A 17344-nucleotide genomic window follows, 5' to 3' on the forward strand; every position below is an offset into this window, starting at 1 on the left:
GATAAGGCCTACAGAACAATTTATACACAGAGCCTTTTGCTAGGAGGACTAGCTATTATTTCCTTCTATTCTTTCTCAATCTTTTCCTGATAGAAAGAAAGGCTCCCTTTCTGCAGGTAAAATGTACTGTGGGGGCAGGCCTCTGGAACAGCAACCCTATGCTAATTATTCTGACCTTTGCATAAATAGGGATTCTTTTGTGGCATATGAGCAGCAGCCCTGTCATTTCCTATGCAAATTGAGACTATCAATTATATCCAGAAGGTCCTGAAACATTTCATCATCTCCTGTCTCATATATTTGCTCCCTTTTCATCTGATTGGCCACTGCAAAAGTTCGCACAGAGCAAGAGCGGCTGGTATTTTTGCAAAGGCCGGAGCAAACAGATGTTGAGGGTTAAGTCTCAGCAAGCCAGAGCAGTTTTGCATCCAGCTATCCTTTCAGTTTTCTGTCTTGATTTTCAGAAATTGTTTTTAATTAGCTGCTTCTACAGAACCCTCAGGAGTGGTCAGGTTTAAAGGTTCTCATTGCTGCAGCCCAGAGGTCAAATTGATCCAGGAAAAACTGCAGTAAAGCTGGCAATGGATTTTGCAACATCCCACCTCCAAAGGGGAAACAGATACTTAGAGGAGGATAACTAAAACTTTTTACTACGGATTTCACCACCAGTAATATAAAAACTGGGTATGTAGCATGCTACTGTTTTGTTCCCACAATTAGCTCACATCTTATAATACTAAGCTACACAAAGATCCACAAAGAACAGTAAGACAGGAGAGTTACGCTTAATACTTGATGAGGAAGGAGTGTAGCTCAGTGGCAGAGCACATGTAGAAAGTTTAAAACCTGGTATCTCCAGCCAGAGCTGGAAAAGACTCCTTTCCAAAATCCCAGTGAGTTGCTGCCAGTCAGAGTTGACTGGCTTGCTGTGTCAGTGTGTCTGTGCAGCCACAGCCCAACTTGCCACTGCCTTGCCCTTCCCCATCCATCTAAGCTGTAGCAAGAGCAGCGCTGGGAGGGCTGTTCTGCAGCTCTATCCCAACGCAGGAGCCACATGGATGAATGGTCTAATTTGGTATAAAGCAACTTCCCATGAGTACAGATCTGGATTGCATATCTGCATGAGTCTCACAGTCTTCCAAGATGAATCTGCTCTAAGATCAACTGCCTGGATCATGTTTATTCTAAACCTACCCCATTATGAGTAAGCTTAGGAATGCAACATAGGATCTATCCATATGAATCTCCTTATAAATGGATTTCTTTTTTTAAAAAAATGTCATGTAGTAAGAACTGTATTCAAGTGAGCACATGGGTGCACTTGTTAACAAGCAAGGTAAGCAGTATGTCTTGGCAGGACAGTCTCCACTTTCATTTAGAGAAAATAAATGTTACTACTAGGGAATAATGGTGCAGGCTAACAGGTGGCCGGCTGGATATGTGACAGGCAGCCTGGAGACAAGGTGGTTGAAGGAGGTATGCCTAGTAGGCAATGGACTGAGAATCAGGAATGCGAAGGAATGCAAGGAGAATGAGGCTTGCACAGAAAGGGCAGAGGAGGCGGGGAAATGAAAGTGGGGGCCCAAGGAGCCAAAGGGACATAGCATTGCTATATCCAAAATGTGCTAAGCCCCCTTCATTGCATGCAGAGGCATTGTGTGTAGAAAGGGGTCCTTGGCTGTATGCTTGACATGCATGGAGACATCCGATGAAGCTGAAGATTGGAAGCCTCAGAACAGACAAAAGAAAGTACTTCTTCATACAATGCATAGTTGCTGGGGGTTTTTTGGCTTTTAAAGAGGATTAGACATACGGTATTCATGGAAGATAAGGTTATCATCAAGCCACAATGGCCATGTTCTATCCCCACTGTCAGAGGCAATGGAATATCAGTAGCTAAGAACCACAAGTGCTGTTGTTCTCAGGTCCTGCTTTTAGGTATCTGGCTGGCCATTGTGAGAACAGGATACTGCACTAGATGGGTGATTGGACTGATCCAGCAGAGTTCTTACTGTGTTCTTATGCATGCATTAGGTACATGTGGAACTCTGCAGGGAAAACCTATGTGCATAGTCATTTATGTGCATATGCTTTCTGCATGGACTGGAACCCTTTATGCCTGGCATTCCAGCTTGTGCAGAAAGCCTATGAAAATAGAGATCTGCACTCACCGGCTTTCTTCTGCATACATCCATGCTTAAGATGCAGGCATCAGCAGTGGGGCCAAGGAGCCACACAACCACAGGGATGATGTTGGGGTGTGCCTCCATTGTAATACCACTAAATATGATTCATGTGAGGGGGTGATGGTGATGGTATACTATAAAGGCTACTGTAATGTTTAGATTTTCAGAGAAGTTGAATTCTGCCAATTATGGCTTCTACTGTCTCTGCATCATTGTGACCTGGCAACTCTAAGAGGGCATTAAAAGGAAGAGAGTGAATTACACATATTGATTTGAACTAACCTGCCCATTCTTTACCTACAGGCATTTTGTCAGTAGTGCAGTAATCAAGGTTAGAAAAATCAGATGATGCACCTGCGTATGTAAAATAATTCAGGTCTGAATGAAACTCCAGAGCAATTATAGGCCATTACTATGGGAGAAGAACCTGATGTGCAGCCTTTTAGGTTTCCATTCATGTCATTCTATGTAGTGTTCATGGTTGCATCCAGGCATTTAAAACGCAGGTGAAATTTGGCGTTAGTTGCATGTCTTATGTAATCATCTTGGGGCTTGCTCACACATGCATATTCATCAAGGTCCATCACTCATATTTCCTCCTATATTTGAGTTACATCTACTGACATGGAAAGGTCATCAGCATGGGCTATGACAGGATGTGCCCTGGGTAGCTTCCTTTAGACCACCCATCTGGGCTGTAGCAAAGGAGCCCCAGGCTTTGGATTGCTTGGTAATTTTTCCATTCCAAGGCTTCTCTAATGATGCCATTTTTTCCCCAACTACAGGGAGTGTGTGTGTGGCACAGTCAGTCAAGATCCCCCGCGAGCCCAAGGCAGGAGAGTTTGATAAGATCATTCGGCGCCTCTTGGAAACATCCCATGCCCGAGCCGTCATCATTTTTGCTAATGAAGATGATATCAAGTAAGAAGGTCATGGTCTGGTTTGAGGGTCTGTGTGGGAAGGAGAGAGAAAGAGAGCGTGTGGGTGGGGAGAGAAGGGGAAGGACAAGAGAAGAAGGCAAAATGTTCCAAATACATGTTCCTTTGTTACTCTCTCCTGATGTGTCACAGAACATGAGTGTTCTTCACAAAGAATGAGTGTCCTTGTTGTTAATGAACAAAGTGGACACTGTATCTGGGTCACTGTGTCCTCCAAATTTGCATCCCACTTCTGCATCCTCTCCAGGTCCTCAATATGCCCACCTGTCCAGTAGCTTAGTATTATACAGATAGATAGAGGTGAAATAAGCTATTGCTGTGTTGGACAGTTTTAGTTTTTTCGCCCCAACCATTCTCCATCAACTAACAAGAAAAGAAATCACATTGAAAATGATCAAAGGGAAGAGAAACTTTTCGTGAAATCCTCGTGGGTGGGGTACAGGGCTTTTGTTGCATTTACCTTTCTTCTGGGGTTGTTGAAGGGTTCAGTGACTGTCCTTTCATTTTACAAATCTGCTCTCCAGCGGTCTGCATTCTGCAGCCTTCCCAGGTACCTACACCAATGCTATACTCAGCTTTGCTTTCTTGTAAGTACAAAAAGACAGGGCGGCAGCATACTTTGTGTCTAACAGTTGTACATTGCTGCTGGTTTTTTAAAGTACAGCCTTTGTACTTTTAAAAAAATTAGTGCAGATTTTTTTTAATGTAAAAGGGATAGCTTCCCCTACAAACAAAAATTAGTAAGTGCACCCATCTCAGACACTTGGTAGTAGGGAAAAGGCAAAAATTTGATTAAGATTACATTCAAAGGAGAGTCTATGTAATTCACAATATCCGATATAATATGCAAACTGAAATATAGCCATCCTTTGAAATTTGCACTTCTCTGAATTTTGCAATGCTCTTTTCCAGCCAAGTACAGACATGCATATACTAGTGTGATGTGCTCAAAGAAAACCCACTTCTTAGCTAAAATAGCATTTGAAATTTGCATTATTTTAGGTGAAATTGCTTTTAAAATAATTTTAATTAAAACAAAATTATAGATGAGTGCACTGCTAAGCAGATTCCTGCATGCATGCCCCATTTGTGCAAACTTAACACATTTAAATCAATAAATTGAGAGGCAGGGACAAAGAGAAAAGGAACACCTACAGGTATGGACAGGAAGAAGTGTATTTGATCTTCAATTGCAAATGCAATTGCATGCATGGGTGGACTAATGAGATCAAATTCGAAGAAGGAAAACATGGATTCCACACAAGATCCAGCTCTTGTATCATTTATGATACTGTAAGATATTTCAAAATGGCTTGGAACTTGATAATGGGCTTCCCATTAGAATTCCAGTTTCTGATAAAATAAAACCCAGGTCTTCTGACTCTTGTCTTTTGATACAGCTGTTATAAATCATTCCCTCTCAAATGTAAAACTGCTGTTATTTTAAATGTAAATAGCCTGATTTTGCAGCTACTCATTCAACATGCCTATTTTATAGTTTGTTTTTATCTTTTAATTTTTATCAGTTGTTATAATTGTTCTTTCTGTTTAATACACATTACAACATGGAATAATAGCAAAAAACTTTGTCAAATATAGCCTGATTGCGTCTGTGAAAATGTTAAAAGTTCTGGTTATTTTCACTTTTAAAAATCGCAGTTCAAAAAAATATAATATTGAAACTCCTCCATTTTATAATTACCACCAAAATTCTTGTAATTTTTGTAAGAGATTATAATGCCCGATTCCATGGAAACTTCCTGCAGTCGTACAAAAGTAAAGTTGATGTGTTCTGATTAGTCGCTGGAAGTCAGAATATGGTCCATTCCAACAGAATAAGTGGAACTGTTAATGAAGCGCAAGAAAAACCTAAGAGTACACAATACTTCTGTTTTGATTTGATATTTTTGAGCCTAGCAATTTGCACTGAGTTACACCTGATTTTGCAAGTGTCTAATTTATTAATCAGCAAACATTATGCAAATGTGAGTAAACTGACATTTTCAATCAGTTTACATCAAATATGCAAACAATCTAAGTTCCTGGGAAGCTGGCTAATAGATATGTCTGAAACCCAGACAGTTATACTCGTTTACTCCCAGCAAAATCAGAGATTTGCCTCGCAGTGTAAATGGCAAGCACCATTAAACAGGGATTTGTAAACATTTACCTATCTGAAAACAGTCTGTAAGCTGGAGAATTGCACCCTGTTGGCAGTAGCTTATACACATCTGGAAACTCTGTATTTTTCATGCAGTGATAGGCTGAGGTTTACTGCTGAGCCAGATGCCTCTCTTGGGACTTAGCCATGTGATCGTTTCTTGAGTCATGAAAGCACTTTGTGTGTGTGTGTGTGTGTGTGTGTGTGTGTGTTTGCAAGTGTGTGTTTTCTGGATACCACCCGGTGCGGATCATCAGAGCTTTCACGATTCTTCAGCCTGCATAAACTTTCCATCTCATATTGATTTTCATGCTTGCTTTTCAAGGCTTCCTTCATTCTCATAGCGCTAAATAATGCAGCTGCAAAAAAAAAAAAAAAGTGACACAGCTGTCCGATAGGGCCACCAAGAGGTGGTGGTCCGCATTGCTAATTTCCTCTAAATTTAAGAAAGAAGAAGAAAAGTTTGGATTTGATATCCCGCTTTATCACTACCCGAAGGAGTCTCAAAGCGGCTAACATTCTCCTTTCCCTTCCTCCCCCACAACAAACACTCTGTGAGGTGAGTGGGGCTGAGAGACTTCAAAGAAGTGTGACTAGCCCAAGGTCACCCAGCAGCTGCATGGGGAGGAGCAGGGAAGCGAACCCAGTTCACCAGATTATGAGTCTACTGCTCTTAACCACTACACCATACTGGCACCATATCAGTGCTCCTGGCCCAGCATAGTGGAGACTGGCATTGTTTTTGCGGGTTCATCCCTTAAGATTCAGACAGGAGTCCTCACTTTTTGAAGCTGTAGTGCTAAAAGCAGTGAAGTAATTTGTGGGTGAAATGTGAGCTAGGCAGAAAAATCGGAGTCTTTATGATCTTCTGGGTAGCTCAGCTGGTTAGAGCATGGTGGTGATAACACCCAGGTTGCAGGTTCCATCCCCATATGGGACAGCTGCGTATTCCTGCATCACAGGAGGTTGGACTAGATGCTCCTCAGAGTCTCTTCCAACTCTGCAATTCTATGATTCTATCTTCTTGCCTTTCTGGATTCCCCTTCTCTGGGCTCACATCACACCTGTTGCCGGAAAAAGGTGAAGGAGATTAAAATATGCGTGCAGAGCACACACAACCCAAAGAAAGCAATATTATGCTACAAAACAAAGTGAGTTAACACTCTTCATGTGTGAGAGATCCTGGGCTCCTCCAGATGATTTGTTTATTGAACATTCAGCCTGATCTGCTAGCACAAAGATTACACATGGAGGTTAGACTTTTTTAAAAAATGGAGTGATTGTTCTGATTCTCTGGCACAGTTTATATGTCTTCCCATTAATCGTTTGTTCACCTCACACTTTTGAGTGCTTTCCCCCATCACTTTCCTATCTGCAAAAAGTTCATTTTTTTTAAAGAATGTGGTTTCATTGCAGTAGGGCAACAGAGCACTTTAGTTCACATTAATTGTGGAAACCTAAATTTCCAGTATGCGCTTGAATCTCTCCCACAAAATATTGACCAGCTGAAGGTGACCCCTCTCCAGAACCTTGAAAATGGTTCACCCTTCTCAGATCACCTGGCCTGTAGATGCAACTCTTTTGTTAGTACAGCTTTGTTCTTGTGTGATGTAAAGCATCCCAAGTATTTCTGTCACTGCTGTTTTCCTCATATTCAAATTTCCCCATAGCTGAGAAGCTCAGTGGGTGGTCCTGAGCCAATCTCTTTCTCAGCCCAACCTACTTTGCACGGTGCTGTGAAGATAAAAAAGAGGAGCATGTACACACACACACACACACACACACACACACACACACTGAGCTCCTTGGAGGAATGATGGGATAAAAATTCAGTTCAATAAAAAAACCCAGAGGTGTAAAGCACTGAAAAATAGTGTTTTCTGTTGTCTGCAGCTCTGATCCATTGTCTTTAGTGGAGATGTGCTGATTTACACAAGCTGAGAGAGGGAGTGAGGGTTTGGGGAATGACTGGTGGAACATATCCAGGCTGCTCAACTCTGTGAGACTTTCATCTGAGCAACCCATTGAACTCTACTTTAATGCTGGCAAAATCACGGTCTCATCTTGGCAGCTGTTATGTGCTGGGTTTAGGGATGCTTGACAAATTTAAGAAGAGCCCTGCTGGATCAGACCCCAAGGCCCATCTAGTCCAGCTTCCTGTTCTCGCAGTGGTCAGGCAGATGCCTAAGAGAAACCCACAAGCGCAACATGAGAGCATTCTCAGCACTCTCCTCAAATTTTATCCTCTTCAGTTTTAGTGAGAATCTGATCTGACCTGCACTTCCCTGAAATGGAATTTTGCAACACAGTCCTTGGATAAAAAAATGTACCAACTGCATTTTGAAACTCATATTTTGCAATAAAATACATCTAGGAATGTGCCTCTTCAGAGAAAAATACATTCAAAATATACATGTAACTTACTTACAGAGATGGAAGTTTACAGAATTATGCATGTCATGGAGAAAATCGATAAAGAAAGATTTTCCCCCATCTCTGCTTTAGTCAGACCACACTTGGAATACTGTGTCCAATTCTGGGCACCACAATTTAAGAAGGATGTTGACGAGCTGGAACGTGTACAGAGGAGGGCAACCAAGATGATCAAGGGTCTGGAAACTAAACCTTATGAGGAGCGCTTGAAGGAGCTAGGTATGTTTAGCCTGGAAAAGAAGAGACAGAGAGAAGCTATGATAGCCATCTTCAAATATCTTAAGGGCTGTCACATGGAGGAGGGAGCATGCTTGTTTCGAGGGTAGGACTCGAACCAGTGGCTTCAAGTTGCAAGAAAGGAGATTCCGACTAAACATTCGGAAAAACTTTCTGACAGTAAGAGCTGTTTGGCAGCGGAACAGGCTCCCACGAGAGGTGGTGGACTCCCCTTCCTTCGAAGTTTTTAAACAGTGGTTGGGTGGCCACCTGTCATCGATGCTTTAGCTGATATTCCTGCATTGCAGGGGGTTGGACTAGATGAACCTTGGGTTCCTTCCAACTCTAAGATTCTATGATTCTATGAACACTAAGCTGAATATTGGAAGTTTTAGGACAGATAAAAGAAAGTACTTCTCCAACAAGCATGTAGTTAAGCTATGATACTCACATCCACTGGAGGCAGCGATGGCCACCAATGTGGATGACTTTAAAAGAGGATTTGACAAATTCATGAAGGATAAGATAATGGTTACTTGCCACAATAACCTGCACCTTCATGGCTGGATGAGTAATGCTTCTTAATTCCAGTTGCTGGAAACCTCAGAAGTGTGTAGATTTGCTTGCAGGTTTCCCCACACACAGGTCACTGTGAGAACAGGATTCTGGACTAGGTGGGCCATTGATCTAGACTTGGAGACTTTTCTTATGTCCTTTCAAATGTTTTTCCGTCTAATCTGCCCAACAGTTTTGTGACTTGGTGTTAGAAGGCCTGCCTTACACTTGACCATTTCAGTTTTCGACTGCAACACTGACCTACTAGGTGACCTTGAGCAATTCCAGTCCACTTCCTTGCCTCTATTCTTTCTCCCACCCACACACTGTAGGTTCATCAGGCCAATGAATAGCTTTTATTAAGTGTCACAACACAATACAATGGTTTTTTGAGGTGCTGCTGTAATAGAAATAATTGATGGCGTAGTAAGAAGAGCTGGAGCTCAATTGGAGCTAGGCTCACTGCACAATAACTGCCATGATCTCTCTCTTTCTTTTATCCAGATCACTACCACATTTGCTCTTTCCCCTTGTCTGATTCAATTTATTTCCCCTCCCCCTGCATTCCAAAAATACTTCTCTTTCCCTTAGGGCTCTGGCATGTCTGTCATTCAAGTCTTGCTGTCACTACCTTAATTGTTTTTTAATCAACCTTGCTATTGACAAAGTCTCCATTGATCTGCCAAACACCCTTTTCTTTGTTTTGCTCCTTTACTAGCTCAGGTGCTATACACTCACTACCAATTTCAGTCCCATCCTCTTCATTCATAGCCTTCTGCTTTTCTTCTTCTTCTTCTTCTTCTTCTTCTTCTTCTTTCTAACCTAAGGCCAGGGACTCAGAAGTGTGTGTAGGTGAGTAATGCAGCTCAAGGCTCTCAGAATACTGCTCATTTATTTCTCAGGTTCATTTTTACATCTGCTTATTTAATTTGAAAACAATAGCATTATAAGCTGTCACATTCAGTGCCGTTGAAGTAATCTTATGAAATCGTACATGCACTTCAATAAAGAAAGAAAGAAATCTAAGAACCGGTAACTGATCAAATTAAACATTGCAGAACATCAATCAGCCTTGATTACAGAAGTAACATTTGTTGCTTTATTTGTTGTATTCCTGAGGGTCTCAGCTCCCTCTGACTGATCTTAAGGCAGGGTCTCCATCTCTCTCCATCCCTTCTCTTGCACTTCTGTGGGTCATGCTAAATTCCTTATCCTCCCTCCCCCACCCCAAAGTTAAGAAATAAGGTGCCTCTGAATACAAGATCAGCCCAGGAATTTGTACCAGAACCAAGCTCCTAAGTCCCACTCCTGGTTTCCCACAAGTTTTTTTTTCCAGCAACCCAGCTAATTTTATTTTATTTATTATTTATTGATATTATATACTGCCCTTCATTTAAGGATCACAGGGCAGTTTATAGTATAAAAACACAAAAAGACATAACATGATAAACAAAACAATACCCCCCCCCATTTTAAAAGGCCATACATTGTTTAACTAGTCAAATGCCTGGGATAAAAGGAGTGTTTTCACCTGGCACCTAAAGGTATGTAATTTAGGTCTGTCAGGTGGGAACTACTGCACTTCTGGTTTATGAGGAATGGGCTGAACAGATTCTTCTAGGTTTGTTTTGAAGAGAGAGAAGAAATGAGATGGCCAGTTAAAACTTAATACAGAATCTGTGTTGGGATCCACATTTATCTGAAGCTCTAAGGATGAGTGAATGTAGCAAATATATGTTGTGCAGTGGTAATCGGCAGTTGGATGCACAACCTTTGGGTGTGACTGGGCACATAAAGTCAGTGAATGCAGTGTATTCAGTGTGGTCACTGCGCTCCCGCCCTTTCGTTGTGAGGTGTGCATTAACCTGAACACAAAGGCAAAGGTGATTCTATGAACTGGTACTTTGCTCTTTTCTCTTCAGGAATGTGTTGATGGCAGCAAAGAGGGCCAATCAGACTGGGCACTTCATCTGGATTGGCTCTGACAGCTGGGGTTCCAAAATTGCCCCCGTGAGAGATCTAGAAGAGGTGGCTGAAGGAACCGTCACCATCTTGCCCAAGAGGGCATCTGTTAGAGGTATGTCTAGCAGTTTGCTCAACAATGTCAGCTGGTTGCTTCTCAGGGTTGGTGCAGAAAGACATTTGCCATTGTTGTGTGAACTGCACAGTTGTTGTTTTCTCCTGTTAGAAGCTCCTTCATGTGCTAATCATCTGAAGGGTGCTCCATATATTTCCTAAGGAATGGTGTTGCCTGGCTGGTCCCATCTCTGGAATCAGGTGCACCATGGACACCATCACCTGGACTTCCACACAGTCAAAGCATATTCATGATCAGCTTTCATGCAATCAGAATTCCTGATTGCATGGTGTCCTGGCTGCATGAAAGCCTATGTGTGAGGCTTTGAGAGCGCAATTGTCCACATTAATTTGTTTATTTATTTATTGTTTATATCCCATCTTCCTCCCCCCTGTAGGGCCCAAGGTGGTATGCATTAAAAACAGATTCAGCTTAAAAACAAACCTTCAATCAGTACACACACACACACACACACACACACACACACACACACACCCCATATTAAAAGCAACACTGAATCCAAATAGCTTAGAAACCATTTGAAGACACAGGAAGAGGAGGAGAAAATATACAGCACCAGTGATTAGAAGACTCTGCCACAACAGCCAGTTAGTGGTCAAAGTCCTAAACAAAGAAATATTTGCCTGCTGGTGAACCAATATCAGGGAGGAGACCAGCCTACCTTCCCATGGAAGGGAGTTCCAGTATCTGGGAGCAGCCACTGAGAAGGCCCTCTCTCAGTACCTGTGAAGGTGGTGAGAACAAGAGAAAGGTCATTTAGTGAGGCCAGTTTGTGATCCACATGCAAAATGAAGGGCCCCATGGAAATGTGTACAGCCACATCATTGTTTTCTTTTAGGAAACAGGTGAAGGCGCACATCTTCCTGCAGGTTCTCAGTTGATGGGGACTGTGATTGTATTTATTTATAGTTACAGGTAGGTAGCCGTGTTGGTCTGCCATAGTTGAAACAAAATAAAAAAAAATTCCTTCCAGTAGCACCTTAGAGACCAACTAAGTTTGTTATTGGTATGATATTCCGTGTGCATGCAGTGTATCTGAAGAAGTGTGCATGCACACGAAAGCTCATACCAATAACAAACTTAGTTGGTCTCTAAGGTGTGACTGGAAGGAATTTTTTTTATTGTATTTATTTATGACTAGTTTGACAATGCTGATTTTATTACTAGAAGTGCTGAAATATTTTTCTTTTTTACATTCTTATGCTGTATGGATCTTATGTTGTTTTTATGCAGTATACCATCCTGTGGCCCTTTGGCAATGGGCAGTATATACATTTTCAAATACATATATGCCTGCATACACAATGGAACCACCTGCTGAAGCTCAGCATGTTTGAGTCTGCTCAGTGTCTCGATGAGTGACAGCTGGGAACACCATCTATGGTGCTTTGAGTTCTGCAATGGAAGAAAAGCAGGATAGAATGCCCCTTGTTGCATTCCTTTTCTTTCTTTCTTTAAATTAACTGTTTATCGAAAACTTTGATCCTCAATGTCCCAATGCCACTATACATTTTTCATGCAGATGCATTTTCTCTTTTCAATTTTGCAGGATGCTCTCAGGGCTAGATCTGCGGGTGAGGCTCCCATCACAGCACTTAGATAAATGGGTCACAATTTCAGGAGAGAGCTTCTCATAGCTCTTTGGCCAATATGCCCAAGCCATTATTAAACATCAGTCTGCTTTCTCTTTCCCAGCCCAGTCCTGCCACTAATTATTGCAAGGACTTTTCTAGGTCTCTTTAAATGTTTCCTTCACCCGGAGTAGCATTTTCCTTCTTCCTTTTAATGCATGCTTAATTGAAAGGAGTCATGGCATACATCTACTGAAAATGATAATCTTCAGTTGGGTGTTCGGGGTATATATTAATGCTTTAGAAATGGTCATGTTTTTCTGGGTATCCTTTATAACACCTTGAGCATTTTCCCCTTGAAGTTTCTTCAAAGGTCAGTTCTTTCTACTGCAAGGAGTTCAAATATCACTTGGATATCTTCATTGATGCTGAATTTGTCAATGGACACAACCCACAGATAAATTCTCCTATGTGAACCTCATTATAACAAACGGGTCAAATGGGATATGTTCTCAGTAAACTCTTATCCATTATGAAGTTGCTTCAAATAGGGGTGGTTGGTGAATTAGATCTTTTAAAATTCCTATGCAAAATAACCCAATCTGTAACCCTTGGCCTAATGCAGAGATTGGAAGTATTAAAATCCATGAAATCTTATATTTCTCCAAATGTTGTCATGCAAGTACAGTACACATTTAAATATGGATACCAATATGATTTTTTTTTTTAAAAAAAAATGTAGATTAATGTAGAAACAGGATTGACTATAATTAGGAGTAAAATAAGAAAAAATGTCACAGGCCAGAAATAGACAGACGTGTGCATCCTTAACTGTGTCATGTCATTGTTGCATTCTGGCCCATTCAACAACCCCATTCCCATAGTTCCTTCCTGTGTTATTCTCTTACCTTCCATAATCTAAATATTTAGCAAGCATCTAACTTTTGTGAAAGATGGATGTACCTGATATACATTTCATAGTGCCCTAACAACTTACTGAAATTCTCTTGCTGACCTTCAGCAGTATTTTTTTCTTCAGACCAAGGTATTTCCCCTTTGCTTCTCATGTCAGCCAGCTTCTAACCACTGTATAGACACCAAGAAGAAATATGTTCTTTGCTTGTCAAGAAAATGGGTGTATCTAGAGTACTAAGTGAACATGACCTCAGGTTCTCCATGCTTTTTGTGGGTAGCAAAACTGGGAATAATCTCTAGGATAGCACTGAACTCCTCCAGGAAGGGCTCATTAAACACACAACAACAACAACCACAAATTATTCAACAAGAAATTTCAGCAAGCTTAATATTCAGTAATACTCTATTGTAAGTTCATATTGGTCAATGAAGGAATGGCAGGCTAAAGAGGAGGACAGGAAAGTGAAGGGACCAAATTAAAAGACTATTAAACAATATTTAAACTTGATCCATAAATGTGCCCCAAATCCACAGATACTGAAGTTTTGGGGTGGCATTTTGCCAAATACTCTTCAGACAAGGACTGAAATTCACCATCTTCATGAGTTTGAAAAAGAATATTTTTAGAAAGGCATATTTTTTTCTGAGGGAGGAATAGTTCCATTGGCATGAATTTGCTAGATGGAGCAACAACCCCCACCAAAAAAATTTCATCCCCCTGCATGCTGTTCTGGGTGTTCTCTTGATCCCTGCACCCTACCTGAGCCAATTTGAGAGTGGAGGGCACGAGTAGATGTGAGGGTGGGGAAAGGCCTCATTGCTTTCCTTGTGTGGGCTTTGACTACTGGAACTCACTAGATTAATCCAGACTTGCAATGTTTGCATCAGTTTGATTTATGTGTGTGCTGGCACATACACAGACACCATTGGCACGATCTGCACCAGCAAGGTGTTCTTTGAAAGCCTATGGTCTTCCTAAAAAGATGAAAGGGATTCAGTGGCTTGAGTCCACAAAAGCTGGACAGGGACTGGCTGGAAACTGAGGAATGGTGGCTGGATTCTGATGAATGGACAATGGACACTCGGAGAAGTGGGGTTAGAGACTGGCTTGGAAGAAGGGATCAGTGATCCAGGGGAACCTGTAACAACCAGGAGGCAAGAGGCAGAGGCAGAAGAAGCTGCAGGATTGAAAAGTGAAGAACAAGTGCAGGAGGAGCTAGAGACAGGTGAAGCTCATGTAGAATCAACAGCTGCCACACCTCCTCCTCCTGTTGCACTTCTCCTACTCCACTGTCTCTCAGGACCAGAATAGGATTGAAGTGGGAGGACCAAAAAGTTATATGCAAGTGGAGATTTTGCCTGCTTGCGTGCAGCTCAGATGGGGGAGATACATAAGCTGGGGTCAGGGCCTCTCTGTTGCAGCAACTGCCTCATTTGTTGCACATCTAGGAGCAGCTGAGAGGCATGGGCCTGATGGACATGCCTTTCCCTAACTTGTAAGCGTATTTTTGACAATAGAGTTACCATATTTTTCGCTCTATAACATGCACCAGACCATAACACGCACATAGTTTTTAGAGGAGGAAAACAAGAAAAAAAATATTCTAAACGAAATAGTGGATATATGATTTTTGTGGTCCATGCTGTGGCCACAGACATGTGATCTGACAGTGAGTTTGGAGTAGCCCAATGCAAAAATCCTGAGGATCCATGTGGATCCATGCTTTGTAACCACGGAGGAGGGAAGGAAGGGGAACCATGGATCCTCTGCTCACGACTGCAGCAGATCCCCACCACCACCCGCAGGCATTCGCTCCATAACACGCACAGACATTTCCCCTTACTTTCTAGGAGGAAAAAAGTGAGTGTTATGGTGCAAAAAATACAGTAATTCTCTCCTCTGGACATTCCTTGTCTGTCAGTACCTTGACAAGAGATTTCTTAGTCTTCCAGGTGTCACAATACTCTTTGATCAATTTATGCAGGTTGCTCACAGAACTCAAAATGCAAATCCCACCAATTCAAAAGATCCTGTAAGCTGCTTCAGGAAAAGGCCTGCAAACATTGTTATATTAGGGGTTGGGAGCCCTTTCCCTTCTGTATTCCCTTCTGGACAAGGGCATTTCAAGCACCACGAGTCAGTGGTGGGTGGAACCATAGGCAAAAGGCGGTGGAACCACAAATGTCCAGTAGACTAGTCTAGTAGATTGGTTTCTGTACACACTCTCACAGCCCTCTCTGTCATTTATCTAGAAAACCAAGAACCATTATTGGAGTTAAGATCGTAAGAAGAACCTGTTGGATCAGGCAATGGCCCACCTAGGCCAGCATCCTGTTCTCACAGATGTTTGTGGGAAACCACAAGCAGGATTTGAGCCCAAGAGCCCTCTTCTGTGGTTTCCACCAACTGGTATTCAGAAGCCCTCCAACTGTGGAGGCAGAGTTGTGACTAGTAGCAACCTATACTCTTCTCTTCCTCAAGGGCACATTCCAGTCAGGGACAAACACTTGGGGTATGAAGCAGCCCGAGTGTGGGATACAGTCTTGGGAGAATTCTGAGGGCCAGGTAGAGAGGCCTGGAGAGCTGAATTCAGCCTCTAGGCCTGAGGTTCCCTACCCCTGAGGTAAACCGTAAAGGCATGGCAACAAATCTTTATGACTGAGACCACTGAATCCTTAGCAGGGGGTGGTGGTGGGGCAGAAGGTTAGAGCCAGAGATTGCAAGAGCGTCCTGTGAGGTTTGCGCACACTCACAAGCTACCCTATTATCGAGTTCTCAGCTAGTTATTAGCACAGTTTTTCGTATACTTGACCAAAGTGCATCCACATTTAGCTCACGGCCAAAGTTTCATTTCTAGAGGTGTCATTCATTAGAAAGGAAAGAGCTGTCAAGTGCCCCAAGCCTATTAAAGGATCCATTCAATTAATAAGGCTACGCCAGATGGAACCCCAGGGAGAGAGACACAAAGCCGCCATCTTTCCTGTCTCTTCCTTACCCCCCTCTGACATCCACTTATGCCAAGGAAATTAGGTTTGTGTTCTGCGTGACTAAAATATGCATGGTTAATTAAGACTTTACTATCGTGGGAACTTGCAGGAGATTGGCTCAGAGCAGAACAGTTTTCAAGAGTGACAGGATCGGGGCACACCCATCACACACACACTTGTTTTCCCTTAAAAAGAGGTGTTTTCCAGGCTGCCTGTTAGTCTTTGCTTGACTTGAGGCTGTGAAACTCATGTGCACCTGGATTTGAGGGTGCAGAAACCTCAACTTGTTTGCTTTGGCTTAAGATCAAAGCTGGTGGAGGAGCTAATGGACAATTGCTTTAACAATTGCTATAAGTGACTAACTTGCCTTTTAAATGTATACCAATTTCAGCTTAGGGCACTGTAAGGTAACACTTCTGCTTTTCTGCTTGCTTTCTCATTTGTGCAGGTCTGTTCCCCTCCCAATTTCTTTATTGGTTAAGTAAATTTGCATATTTTTTTTAATGAAAGTTTTTAATGTTTGATGTTTTATTCTGTTTTTAGTGTTCTGTTGGAAGCCACCCAGAGTGGCTGGGGAAACCCAGCCAGATGGGCGGGATATAAATAAAATTATTATTATTATTATTATTATTATTATTATTATTATTATTATTTACACTGGGGGTATATATAATATTATATTATTATTACATTTATATCCCAGCTCTGCCCCCCCCCCCCCAAGTTCAAGGCACATATATGGTCCCCCTTCCCATTTTGCTTTCAGAACGACCCTATGGGGTGGATTGGGCTAAGTGTTTGTGACTGGCTGGGATCATGGCCAAGTGGAGATTTGAACCTGAGTGTCCCCATTGCTAGTCCAAGAGTCTAACCCAGGAGTGAGGACTCTCAGAAAGTGCTTAAGTGGGGGTGTCTGTCACAGGGTCAATGGACTTTATCTTTGCTAACCCCTTTTCATGATGATAATTATAAGTAGTGGGGAGAATGCCCAAACAGGGGCTTACCTGGTTATAAAGAACTGTCGTGTGATGGCATTGAAACAGTGAAAATCCAGCTTTGAGCACTGGAGCTGTGACTCAGAATCACTGCCCTCTCAAGATATCTATATATCTATATCTATATCTATATCTATATCTATATCTATATCTATATCTATATCTATATCTATCTATATTTTGAACTGACCATTCAACCTGTGCATCATTGGATTGGATATTCAGCTGAAGTTTTATAAAGGTCCTCAGTGTTTGAAGAAGTTGTTCTTTGCACATTCCAATATAAAC

The 17344-nt window shown here is 42.0% G+C and overlaps 1 protein-coding gene across 2 annotated transcripts in view; it reads left to right on the forward strand.

Annotated features, from left to right (window-relative positions):
• Positions 1-17344, forward strand: part of GRM4 (glutamate metabotropic receptor 4) — a 296392-nt gene that overhangs the window by 190267 nt on the left and 88781 nt on the right. For both annotated transcript variants that reach the window (XM_081010048.1, XM_081010049.1), the window contains exons 4-5: positions 2972-3107; positions 10412-10566. In XM_081010048.1, coding sequence (XP_080866174.1) covers positions 2972-3107; positions 10412-10566 — 291 coding nt within the window. The remainder of the gene's footprint in view (positions 1-2971; positions 3108-10411; positions 10567-17344) is intronic.

This window comes from Podarcis pityusensis (assembly GCF_964106645.2).
Source record: "Podarcis pityusensis genome assembly, chromosome: 6".
Lineage (NCBI taxonomy): Eukaryota > Metazoa > Chordata > Lepidosauria > Squamata > Lacertidae > Podarcis > Podarcis pityusensis.